The following is a 13,842-nucleotide window of genomic DNA, read 5'->3' on the forward strand; positions in this document are numbered from 1 at the left end:
ATACATGGTGCTGTATACTATGATACAATACATGGTACTGTATACTATGATACAATACATGGTACTGTATACTATGATACAATACATGGTACTGTATACTATGAGCGTCATGTTTCTTAATATAACCATTTGCTGAGCAAAGTCAAGAATCTCTGCAGATTAATTCTGTAAATACAGAATACATACAGTACCAGTCAAAAGTTTGGACACCTACTGATTCAAGGGTTTCTCTGACCTTTTTTAAACTATTTTCTTCATTGTTAAATAATCCTTCTTGATGCAGACCTTTAGAACATCTACACTTTTAAAAAAGTGTAATAAATCCATGTAATATAGCCTACACCATCACAGTTAATCCATTATTTATTTTAGGCCGTTCTAAAGAAACATGATATGAAGAAAATGTTGTCTATTTCAGAAGAACAGAATAGCATACGCTGAGTTGTCCTTATGTGAGGCCCTGATCTGGCTATGCCATATGGCTGTGGGCTACACTAGTTCATTTAGCAGACAAGATTTGCTTAGAATTCTGTGGCATTATTTTATAATATGAAGACTACAATTGAACATAGCTGAATAAAATAGAAAGGATATTTTCTCCAAAGGATTTCCAAAGGAGTGCGCACATGCAGCTATTCTGTGTTGAGCAGTTAACAAAGAAACAGGTCCTCCTATATGCTTAATTTAGAGTTATTTATGCATTCCCACGTTTGGACATAATGCCCCCTAAAATAGTCCATGCCTTGTGGCAGTTGTGCCCTTGAGCTGAATAAAATAATTATAATTCCTTCCTCCCGGCTGCCAATCGCTTTGCTCCGAAGCACCTCTCACTCACACGGCTCCCTCGGATACCTCAATTCTTATTAGCTAATTCCCGTCACGTAATCGGGCCCTTCTCACAGGCATCTCATCTTCGAAGTAGGCTACAAGTGAAGACAGACACATCGGGAACGCAAACAGCACACATTTACATTTCGTCAGCCAAAAAGATGAGTGGGCCTAACGAACAGCAAAAGCACTGGTCTGTCTATTTACTATCCCCCATAGTACAAAAGTTGACCTATTCCCATTGGTCAATTTGTCCTACTGTGCAAGAAAGAAATATTCCAAACATACTCTGAGAAGGTTGTGGGATGTGATAGATCCCAAATGAATACAACAACTAGCATCAAAAAAAACATTTTAAAAGCAATGAGGCTGATGCAACAGATCAGAACATTTACCACAAAATATTGATAAACTACTAGGATATTTCTTCACATTATAAGCCCAGCAATGTGCACACTGCATTAGGCTGGCTATAAGCAGGAATGTTCCAAATTGCAATTAGCGGGAAAATACTGTTCTCAAAAGTGACCGCAAATGCGAATATGCATGTAATGCTTTATTATAAAAGGTGAATTTATGGTGAAAATGATCTTCCCCAAACTTGAAACTCATGCGCTGCCTATATCAGTTAGGCTCTACACCGGTTGTAAAGCAGATAAATGTGCTTATTTTTAGTTCATTATTTTTAGTTAGTTATTTGGCCACTTTAGTTGTGATACAAACCTTATCAAAACATATACGTCTATGAGCTATGCTACATGAGATGTCCGACTAAGATGTGAAAAAAATCTGTTCTGTTTCTTGCCTTACTGCACACGCTGGGCATCATTCACAAGTGATAATACATCATTCACAAGTGATAATGTTGGTCACCCATCAGACTATTCTTAATTGAATCTTGTCTTTACATGTACTAAATAATATGTGTGAAATTTGTTTGGATTTAGACTGGACCATTATCATGCACCCATCTCAGAACAGGGGCATGAAAAATGTATATTTTTTGCATTGATGCCAGAGTGATTAGATGGACAATGGAGTGCTGAGTACCAGGCAGTTATCAAGTTCGGTAGGCTACTAATGACCATCAGCAGCATCAAAGCACAGTTTTGGAGAAGCCTAGTTGCCGTGACTAAACGGTAACGTGGAATTTGACTGCGGTCATGACTGCCGGTGTGGCAGTAATATGGTCACTGTAACAGCCCTAATACTGCCCAATCCTACCCATCACTAATGGTGAGAGATGTGAAAGGGAGCGGAGTTACAGCCTCGCTCTATCCAATAATAGCAGTAAGCTCAAGTTACAACCTGCCTTTTTCTTGACAGATAGCTGAACTAGCCAATTGAGTTGTTTCAAATTTTGTCCTGGCAGCTGAGTTGTTTAGAGATGCGTCCTGAAAGCAAACATTTTTTTTTTTTAAATCCTGATCAAGGAAAATGATAAAATAATAAATAAACTATTTTCATAAGAATCTGTGATTACAAATCATGACGTTACACGTTGGAACTATTTGCATTGAATAAATGCTATTTTATAGACTCAAACGGCAATGCCTATATGAGGTCCTTCCATACAGGCGTGCCATTCTGGAGTGATGCTTCTATGCAAGCTGGAGTGATGCTTCTACTGATAACATGATCAGTAGGCTAATATACAGTGCGCTCCAAAAGTAATGGGAAAGTGACACACTGTTGTTTTGGCCCTGTACTCCAGCACTTTGGATTTGCAACAATATGATGATGAGGTTGAAGTGCAGCCTGCCAGATTTAATTTGAGGGTATTTTCATCCATATCGTGTGAACCATTTACATATTACAGCACATCTTGTACATAGTCCCCACGTTTTTGGGGACCAACAGTATTGGGACAAATGCACTTGTATGTGTATTAAAGTAGTGAAAAGTTTAGTATTTGGTCCCATCTTCATAGCACACAATAACTATATCAAGCTTGTGATTCTACCAATTTGTGGGATGCATTGGCTTTTTGTTTTGGATGCTTTCCAGCTCATGTGAATGAGTGAGAAAGTTAGACGCACAAATACCATACCCCCAAGACATACTAACCTTTCCGATTATTTTGAGACCAATATAAATGAATGGTAAATAATGTAACGTGTCACCTTTATTGCAAATAATAAAATCGAATTTCTAAACACTTCTACAGCCATGTGGATGCTACTGTTTACAGATAATCCTGAATGAATTGTGAATGATCAGTGAGAATGTTTGACGCACAAATATCATCACCCCAAGACATGCATTTTTGGGGGAGTATATTTGTGCATCATTATTCACGATTCATTCAGGATGATCCGTAATCATGGTAGCATCCATATTAATGCAGAAGTGTTTCGAAACACTCTATACTTGATTACAATAAAAGTGACTCCAAAATGACAATACATTATTTACCATTCATTTCTATTAGGCACAAAATTATTTGAAACAACCAAAACAAACAGCAAATGCATTCAACAAATATGTATAGTCACAAACTTAATGTAGTCATTGCATGCTAAGAACATGGGACCAAATACATAACATTTTACTACTTTAATACACATATTTGGCCCAATACTTTTGGTACCCCTAAAATGGGGGAACTACATACAAAAATATTGAATGTCGGCTTAGAATACTGGCAATCGGCCTCTTTGACACCCAAAAAAACGGTATTGGCCCTAAAACAAATCCACGTCGGCCGTTCTCTAGTGGTTACCTCAGTCAGCTTCATGCCAGGTTTGACAATCTTGGCCACGGCGGCTGCAGTTGGGGACATGGTGGTCACCGTTTCCTCTGACAGCACTGAGGCTGCACCTGCAGGGCATGGAAATAGACAACCATGCAAACAGGTTCCTCCTCCATTTTGTAAGAATATGTCGAAGATAAATACACAACGCAGAGAAAGTACGAGAGGTCAAGAAGTCAATAGAAATAACGATCAATGGAAAGTGTTTTTTCTGTAATAAGGAATGATTTATCAATGGGTCAGAGACATGGCAGGAATTTGTCTATACAGTTAGCCTGAAATAGAATACTTGTTATTTGGCCATGTTGTACTGCAAGGACTTCTAGTTGGTCAACCACAGGCTAGGGCTGGGTTATAAAACTAGATCCTGTCCCTTTCTTCTGGGGAGAGAATCACTGGAGAGCATCTCTGAGGACAGGGGAGAATGACCATCTACTACTTCCAAGCATGATTTGTGCATTTTGAATAAACCTATTTTCCTCCCCCTGGTTTGCTTTGGGGTCTGTGTTATTAAAGAATAACATCAACTGCTAACAATTTCACACTGAAGTCTCCAGAGCATGATCAAAGAAATCCCATCATCCTAATACAATACTGATTTGTATTCGGATAATGGGGTTTCTTTGATCATTCTTTGATCAATAGAAATCAGTCTGTGGCCAGTTTGTCAAATCTGCTGGTAATGATGCTAACTCGGAGAGACACCATCCCTATTAAAGTCATTTGAAGGTCCAGTCAACTGTTCAGTAAAAAAAAAAACGCTGATTGTTTCTTAAGTCTGACCTCTGAGCTTGGTGTCGGACAGAAGTTCGTTGGCGTTGTCCAGTTCTTTCTCCAGACTGGAGATACTGTCCTTCAGCTCAGCAGCCTCCTTGATCCGACAGGCATCCATCTCCTGCAGTTTCACCTCCAGGGCCTTGTTTGCTGTAGAGAGGAAAGGAGAGGAGAATTCAGACTAATGACAAATAAAGTTAGCCTACCAATGACAAGAAAACATAGTGCCTGTGTTAGACAGTTTTGCATTGAGACAATAGTTGTGTGTGACTGTCTTTCTGGTCTCTCTCTCCCTCCCTCACCTTCTACAGCATCCTTCAGCAGCTTGTGCAGCTCCTCTACAGCCCCACTCAACTCCTCACTCTTGGACTCAGAGTCTGCAGCAGCTCCCTGGGAAGACAAGGTAAAGGGCTGTTGGCCAGTGTTTGGACAGGAACAATTAATGCACTTATTAGCTATTCTGTTTGTAACTAAAGTAAAAAATAATTTAAAAATAAAGAAAATACTGTAGAATGGCACTGGAGGGAATAGCAGCCATTTTATAGGCACCTGACCAATTGTGCCATTTGGTGTTTTTTTGCGCTGATCTTAACATTTTTTCGACATAATGTTTCTGGTACTGTTTCCTATGACCAAAAATAGCTTCTGGACATCAGAACAGCGATCACAAACCTCTATTTGGATGAGGATTTTTACTTTAATGAGTCTGATGCGAAGGTCATGCTTTCTCATACCGGACAAGGCCCAAATCCCAGACACTCGAAAAAGGAAGAGGCGGTGTTACAGAGACCAGCGTGGATATCTGATGAGACTATGTCGGCAAGTAGATAAACCGCCTCTACCCTCCATTCGATTGGCAAACCTGCAATTACTGGAGAATAAACTGGACGAGCTCCGTTCGAGACTATCCTATCAAAGTGATCTGAAGAACTGCAATATCCTATGTTTTCCGAGTCTTGGATGAACAAGGACATGGAAAATATAATTCTAGCTGTTTTTTCTATGAGAACAGCAGTTGTGTGTCTCTCTGTTAGCAACAGCTAGTGCGCGATCTCTAATATTAAAAGGAAGTCTCAAGGTTGGAATGCCTCATGATAAGCTGTAGACCATATTATTTACCAAGAAAGTTTTAGTCTATACTGAACAAAAATATAAACGCAACATGTAGTGTTGGTCCCATGTTTCATGAGCTGAAATAAAAGATCTCAAACATTTGCCACATGCACAAAGCTTATTTCTCAAACATTTTGTGCACATTCCTGTTAGTGAGCATTTCTCCTTTGACAAGATAATCCATCCACCTGACAGGTGTGGCATATCTAGAAGCTGATTAAACAGCAGGAATATTACACAGGTGCACCTTGTGCTGGGGACAATAAAATGCCACTAAAATGTGCAGTTTTATCACACAACAATGCCACTGATGTCTCAAGCAATTGGCATGCTGACTGCAGGAATGTCCACCAGAGCAGTTGCCAGAGAATGTTAAGTTTATTTCTCTACCATAAGCCACCTCCAACGTAATTTTAGAGAACTTCATAGTACATCCAACCGGACTCACAACCGCAGACCACAAGTAAACATGCCAACCGAGGACCTCCACATCTGGCTTCACCTGCGGGATCGTCTGAGACCAGCCACACGGACAGCTGATGAAACTGGGGGTTTGTACAACCGAAGAATTTCTGCACAAACTGTCAGAAATCGTCTCAGGGAAGCTCGTCGTCCTCACCAGGGTCTTGACCTGACCGCAGTTCGGCATCCTAACTGATTTCAGTGGGCATTTCACTGGAGAAGTGTGCTCTTCATGATAAATCCCGGTTTCAAATAGCAGACAGCAGACAGTGTGTGCTGATGTCAATATTGTGAACAGAGTGCCCCAATGGTGTCAGTGGGGTTATGGTTATGGGCAGGAATAAGCTACTGACACGATTGTATTTTATCAATGGTAATTTGTACATACAGAGATATTGTGATGAGATCCTGAAGCCCATTGTCGTGCGATTCAGCCGCCGCCATCACCTTATGTTTCAGCATGATAATGCAAGGATCTGTACACAATTCCTGCAAGCTGAAAATGTCCCAGTTCTTCCATAGCCTGCATATTCACCAGATATGTCACCCACTGAGCATGTTTGGGATTGACGTGTAGGACAGCATGTTCCAGTTCCCGCCAATACCACTGGATGCGTTCCCTCCTTAAGAAACCAACACTCGACTCAACTGACATTAAAAACTATAGACCTTTTTCACTTATTAATTTTTTTGTAAAACAATTGAGCTTGCTGTCTCTGATTAACTTTCTCATTATCTCTCTCAGAACAATCTTCGACACTAACCAGTCAGGCTTCTAGACGGGTCACTCAACGAGACTGCTCTACTCTGTGACATGGAGGCTCTCCACACTGCCAAAGTTGACTCTCTCTCCCCTGTTCTCATCCTTCTAGATCTCTCCGCTGCCTTTGACACTGAACGCATCAGATCCTCCTAGGGCTGGGCGTCTCAGGATATGCACACTCTTGTACTGCATCCTACCTGGCAGGCCGCTCCTACCAGGTGACATGGAGAGGATCTGTGTCTGCACTACGTACTCTCACTAATTTTGCCCCCCAGGGCTCGATTCTAGGACCTTTCCTTTTCTCTCTATACACCAAGTCACTCGCCTCCATCATATCCTCACGTGGTCTCTCCTATCATTGCTATACGGATGTCAACTACCGCCCCCCCACCTCAACTTGCATGTCGACCCACCACCTCAAGCTCAACAAAACAGAACTGCTCTTCCTCACGGGAAGGCCTGCCTGCTCAAAGGCGTCCATCACAGTTGACAACTCCACAGTGTCGACCTCCCAGAGTGCAAAGAAACTTGGTGTGACCCTGGACAAAACCCTGTTTTTTATTTTTTTTATTTTTTAAACATCAAATCAGTGACCCGCTCCTGCAGGTTCATGCTCTACAACATCCATAGAGTATGACCCTACCTCACACAGGAATTAGTGCAGGTCCTAATCCAGGCACTTGTCCTCCGCAACTTGCTGTTGGCTGGGCTTCCCACTTGACCAATCAAACCCCTGCAACTTATCCAAAAAGCAGCAGCCCGCCTGGTTTTCAACCTTCCCAAGTTCTCTCATGTCACCCCGCTCCTCTGCACACTCCACTGGCTCCCAGTCACTGGCTGCACACTCCAATGGCTTCCAACTCGCATCCACTAAAATACCATGGTGGTTACCTACGGGAATAGCAAGAGGACTGCCCCTCCCTACCTACTGGGTATGCGCAAACCCTACATCCCAACCCGATCACTCCGTTAAACCTAAGGGAGGGCAGCTCCCGCTCAGCCCAGTCAAAGCTCTTGTCTGTCCTGGCGGTGGAACCAGCTTCCCCTTGAAGCTAGGACAGCAGAGTCCCTACCCATCTTCTGAAAACATATGAAACCCTACCTCTTCAAACAGTATCTTAAATAATCCTCTTCCTCACCTCAACCAGCACTTGACCCCCCCACACCTTCTAGCTCTGACTCTACTGATAGCCAAATTGAGGAGAGATGTACTTTTATGCCTGTGCTGTGTTTTTGTCCCACCTAGCTATCTTAAGATGAATGCACTAAGTCGCTCTGGATAAGAGAGTCTGCTAAATGGCTAACATGTAAATATCCAGCAAATTCACACAGCCATTGAAGAGGAGTGGGACAACATTCCACAAGCCACAATAAATAGCCTGATCAACTCTATGCGAAGGAGATGTGACGCGCTGCATGAAGCAAAATGGTGGTTACAACAAATACTAACTGGTTCCGATCCACGTCCCTACCCTTTAAGGTATTTGTATTCGCAGTAGTGATGCACAGACATGTTTGGCCGATACCGATATTTTCCTTGACAAAAAACCCGTCATCGATAACCGATATTAAAAATTTTAGCGGCCTTTTAAGGATTCCAGTACAGTTAAATAGTTAACACATGCACGGACGCAGCGTTCTAAGGCACTGCATCTCAGTGCAAGACGCGTTACTATAGTCCCTGGTTCGAATCCAGGCTGTATCACATCGTTAACTAGCTAACTATATAGCTAGGTGTCGTCATCTAAAATAACCCTAATTTATAAGACAGTTCTTATTTGAACATCCACGCAGTATAGTTTTTTCTCGGGTATAGTGTTCAATACACATAGGTTGACAATACATGTGGCTCAATTCACAGTTGTTTCAGAGTCCCGCAATAAGAGCTACGATGCTAATGTTCTCTGGGTGTCACTGAGTAGACTGATACCTATGGATTGTGGATCAATGACATGGGGTAAGGCTGTAGAGTGAAATAAATATGCCCCCAATGCAATTCTAAAGTATAATACATCCAGTGTGATTTCAACAAATTTCTGTCAAATTAACAAATTGTCTTTTGTTGATTTTATATAACATTCTAACCTTGTTCAGGAGGTTCTATTCAATTATGGCAAAATTCTACTATTGGTATTTATTTGCATCACTGTCAATGACATATTTTGGGGCGGCAGGTAGCCTAGTGGTTAGAGCATTGGGACAGTAACTGAAAGGTTGCTGGATCAAATCCCTGAGCTGACAAGGTAAAAATCTGTAGTTCTGTCCCTGAACAAGGCAGAAGAACCCACCGTTTCCCGGTAGGCCATCATTGTAAATAAGAATTTGTTCTTAACTGACTTGCCTACTTAAATAAAAAGGTTTAATATAAAATATAAATACTTTTATTTTGAAGGCTAAACGCAATGTCCACTATTGTGGCTAATCCTTATTATGGCTTGCTTCACATTGATGGGTCCGACCACCATTAATCAAATAAGAACTTATTTTAGATGATGACACCTAGCTATATAGTTAGCTAGCTAAAGATAGCAAAACGACAATCTGTTTCAGTAGCTATGCTTTTGGGAAAGAACATTGTTTCCATCCATGAGCTAGCTGTCTTTTTTTTATGACCAGCACAGTAAATGCTTGAGACAACTTCACCAGCATCATAGCATACGTATCGATGAATCGTTGTGACATATGAAATACGAGTGATCGTGTATTCAATGTGTAATAACTACACAAAAAATGTATGAAAGCATTAAATTATGCGACGTGCAGTCATATTCAGGTCCTGATTGGTCGACAAGCTTATGACACTATTTGACGTGTATCTTTTTTGACATGCAAAGACCCAAACGGCATTCCATAGAAATCCTGGTTGAGAATGAAACGACTGAACAACGAAACAACACAGCAAGTGAAAGAAATAGGTTTAGTTTATGTTTTACTGCTAATGGGGACATACGTAAATACCAACAAAACAACTTTTTGGTCAGTGTGGTGTGTGTGTGTGTAACCTTTATTTAACTAGGCAAGTCAGTTAAGAACAACTTCTTATTTACAATGACGGCCTACCCCGGACGATGATGGGCCAATTGTGCGCCGCCCTATGGGACTCCCAATTACGTCCGGATGTGATACAGCCTGGATTCGAACCAGGGACTGTAGTGATGCCTCTTGCACTGAGATGCAGTGCCTTAGACCGCTTCATCCATGTGTGTGTGTTAACTATTTAACTGTACTAGAATGCTCAAAGGGCTGCTAAAATTTTAAATATCGGTATCGAGTTTTTTGGCAAGGAAAATATCGGAGCTCATAATCGGACAAAAAATGTCATATCGGTGCATCGCTACTTTTACCCCTACTGTACTCCTTGTATATAGCCTCGTTATTTTATTGTGTTACCGTTTCCTTTTTTGTGTGCTAATTTCACTTACTTTTTAACTCTGCATTGTTGAGACAGGGCTTAATTATAAGTCAGCATTTCACGGTAAAATATACACCCGTTATATTTGGTGCATGTGACAAAGACATTTGATTTGAAAAGCAAAAAAAATGTACCGATCAAATTAGCAACATCTGTAATCATGACTGATTTTGAGAGCTATAGAGTACTCATTGGAATTGAAAGCAAATCATAGACTTGTTCTACATACCTTGTACAAGTTGGAGAGCTTTATGTTGGCATTCAGCTCATTCCTAAACTTCTCCTCCATGCTAGCATGCTGCTCCTTAGCCTCTTTCAGTTTGCTGATCATGTCTTCAGTCTGCTTCTGAAGGCTTTCACTTGAAGTCTTTAAACTTGTCACTTGTTCCTGGACTCTGTTCAACTACAAAAACAACCGAAAACATAATGTTGACACAGTAGATGGGGATAAACCAGTCAGGTAATAGTTTAGAAACATTGTCATATCAAAAACATACTCAATAGATTAATATGAAACCAGCATGTACAGTCTATTTGTGATAGAAAAATAATGTTTTTTTTACTGTTATGTCTTGGTTTACCCCATTCAGACGCTAACTACGTAAGAGATAATCAACAAGGGGCTATGCTTTCTCTAGAAAATAATCAACAACGGATCATCAACGAGGGGCTATGCTTTCTCTAGAAAATAATGAACGACGTTGAAGGTGGAATGGAACTGACCTTCCACGGAGTTGCATTATTTTCCAGAGAACGCAGAGCCACGAAGGGATTATCCCTTTTATACCATGGTTATAATTTAACACATTTGCAGGTGGAAATGTGCTCAACATCCACTGAAGTAGCTACTAGCAAGTTTACTAGATAGATACAGTAGTTGCCATGGTATCCAAACGTAATTACTAGTTTAGCTAACTAAACCATCAAGTCCTAGCTTGCTATTATGAAAATCGAATTCAACAATGTCAGAAACAGCTCAATAGAAAATATCAGAATGAACTATAGCCATTGAATTCTACCGTGCTGATACACCATGCGTAATAGGGAAATAATGGATGCTATAGAATGCCCTTCAAGCCAATCATAAATGAGTATTCAACAATGCCATGGAGTTTTGTTAAGAGCCCTGATGCTAGCTCTAAACGCTAACACGCATCGCTTGCAGTACTGCTTTGGAAACATAAGGAATGTTCATATCAGCGATAAATCATTTTCAAAAAACTAAAACAGGTTCAATAACTTCACATCTTTATAGCGGTAGGGTTCCCACATGGCCATATTTCCATGTTACAGAAGAGCTTGTTGACAGAAAACAGACGGAAGACAGAGTTGGACCGCCAGAGCTAATTAGGTGTCTGCGTCTCCGAACACCTGTGTATAAACGGAAGACTGACGCCACAAATGTGTTGTCAATGAGAAATGCTGTCGGCTGCAACCGTGGTAAAAACGGTTATGTATGTGTAAATTTGATTTTGTAAATTTATTTTTTATGTAATATGAAAATAGTCTTATGTTTCTAGAACTGTATCGCAATTGAGAAGCAATTCACTTTTAGATGGAGTATTTGGCTGTTTTGGCTTCCACAGCCAATTCACCTGTAACAGAACATGTAAGGTCCTTGGACTATAAGGTGTAACGTTAGGCTCCTTTAGTCCATTATTGGGCTTGTCTTGGTCATACCTCATCCTCTTTGTTCTCAAGGCTGCACTTGAGCTCCAGGATCTCGTTGCCCTTCTGACGTGACAGGGCCAGCAGCTCCTCACTCTTAGCCTTGAGCTCTCCATTCAGCCAGGCCGTCTGGTCCTGCAACAGCTCCTTCTCCTGCGCCATACGCTTCTCCCGGTACTGGAGGTAATAGGCACAACAGTGTGGATTACACATATGATGTATTGGATCATTTTAACACCTTCCTTAAGAGCTGGGTCCTATTCAAGAGTTCACAAGTTACAGAACATTCAAATAGGCTCACCTTGATGTTGACCTCTGAGGATTCGAGCTCGTCCAGCTTGAGCTGCAGCCCCATCTTTGTTGTATTCACTTCTGCCACTTTGTTATTGAGGTGCTGCAAGTCCTCTGATGATCAAATAAATCCCATAGACATTAGATAAAGACTGTGTGTGTGTGTGTGTGTGTGTGTGTGTGTGTGTGTGTGTGTGTGTGTGTATCCCTCCACATAGATTCATCCATACCACTCAGATAGTCCACTTCCTGAGATCTCCTCTCCAGTGTATGCACAAGCTCCCTCTTCTCTGACTCCAGTTCATCTTTGGCTTTTGAGAACTGGACCTAGAATAGAAATGTGTACATCTATATTAAGCCCCAAAAGGTGTCAACACCAACCGTCAAAGAGGTGACAAGATCATGAGTCTCACCTGTTCAGATGTAAACTTTTCTTGGTTGATTTCACACTCTTTATTATTTTCCCGCACACTCTTGAGTTCTTCATCTATAGAAAAGAAGAGCAATTTCATGAAATGGTAGATTGCCATCCCCCATTCTTTAGTAATGGTCAGTAAATAGCCAAACATGCATCACATACTAGTGTTTACATGTATGCAGCAGTCATTAAAGAGACTTTGGATGGATCATGTAACTAATTCCACTTACTGATCTTGGTGAACTCCTCTCGGAGTTTGTGGTGCTGTTCAGTCTGGGTCACAAACTGTTCCTGACTCTGCTCAAGACGCTGCACTTTCTCAAAGAACTGTTGTTCTGCAAGAGTGACAACAACACATGTCAACTTGGCTGCTCTCGTCTTGAAAGCTAAATTATAAATCAAAATACTTTAATGAAGTTGCCTAGCTACTTCCACGTTTAGCTAGCTATAGGGACAGAGAGTAGAGAAGTTTTCAACAAGAAAACGCAGGACTCTCCAATCCTATTCCTGGAGAGCTACCGACCTGCAGGGTTTCGCTCCCACCCCAATCTAGCGCACCTGATTCGAATAATTAGCTGGTTGATACACTGAATCAGGTCAGTTTCAACTGAGGTTGGAGTGAGAACATACAGGACGGTAACGTTAGCGCTCCAGCAACAGGGTTGGAGACCCTGAGCTAACGTTACCCTACTCAGTCATTCATTCACCATTACGCCAGACAGTACAGCTAACGCTAGCTAGTTACAGTAGCAAAGTAATTTAGACATGGTTGATAAACAATGTTGGAAAGCTATTTTTGAATCCATCATATTCCTCTAACTTGAAAACTAGCTAGTAAACAGCTGCCGGTCAAGGCCATCCACCCGTTATCCTACTACGTAGTTAGCTGGGGCTATACACATATAATGACCTCCTATTCGGCCATATCTTACCACTATCAACTCTAAATTGCTCCTGGTGTGACTTGAGGAAATCTATTTCATATTGCAGATCAGAGATGAGCTTTTCCAGTTTATTTTGAACAGCTTTCGGGAGTTTCGTTATCTCAGCGCGCTCCAGAGCTTGTAGTAGCACTGCAGACATTTTCTCCTCACAAAACACTTGGATCTGAGCAGGCGCAGTGACTACTTGTTCTCAGTGACCTGTGTGGTGAGACTTTTTATTTTTATTTTTTATTATTATTATTATTTTATTAACAACAAAACAATACATAAAGCACGAGGGAACACACGCATACATAGATTACAAACAATGGGCAATCGAGCTAGGTGGTACAATTTCACATTACAATTACACAATGACCTTAAGGGACATGCATATACTCACAATTAGAACAGCTTTTTTGTTAGTAGAGCATTTAA

General features: G+C 41.1%; 1 protein-coding gene across 1 annotated transcript in view; it reads right to left on the reverse strand.

Annotated features, from left to right (window-relative positions):
• LOC115145152 (nucleoprotein TPR-like) overlaps window positions 1-13,593 on the reverse strand; it is a 38,665-nt gene extending 25,072 nt beyond the window's left edge. Inside the window, 10 exon segments of the mRNA XM_065003138.1 lie at window positions 3,551-3,648; window positions 4,364-4,504; window positions 4,657-4,744; window positions 10,334-10,507; window positions 11,785-11,949; window positions 12,074-12,177; window positions 12,294-12,390; window positions 12,477-12,550; window positions 12,712-12,816; window positions 13,414-13,593. Coding sequence (XP_064859210.1) covers window positions 3,551-3,648; window positions 4,364-4,504; window positions 4,657-4,744; window positions 10,334-10,507; window positions 11,785-11,949; window positions 12,074-12,177; window positions 12,294-12,390; window positions 12,477-12,550; window positions 12,712-12,816; window positions 13,414-13,564 — 1,197 coding nt within the window. The 5' untranslated portion in view covers window positions 13,565-13,593.
• Between the last annotated feature and the right edge of the window lie 249 nt (window positions 13,594-13,842).

This window comes from Oncorhynchus nerka, linkage group LG17, assembly GCF_034236695.1.
Source record: "Oncorhynchus nerka isolate Pitt River linkage group LG17, Oner_Uvic_2.0, whole genome shotgun sequence".
Taxonomy (NCBI): Eukaryota; Metazoa; Chordata; class Actinopteri; order Salmoniformes; family Salmonidae; genus Oncorhynchus; species Oncorhynchus nerka.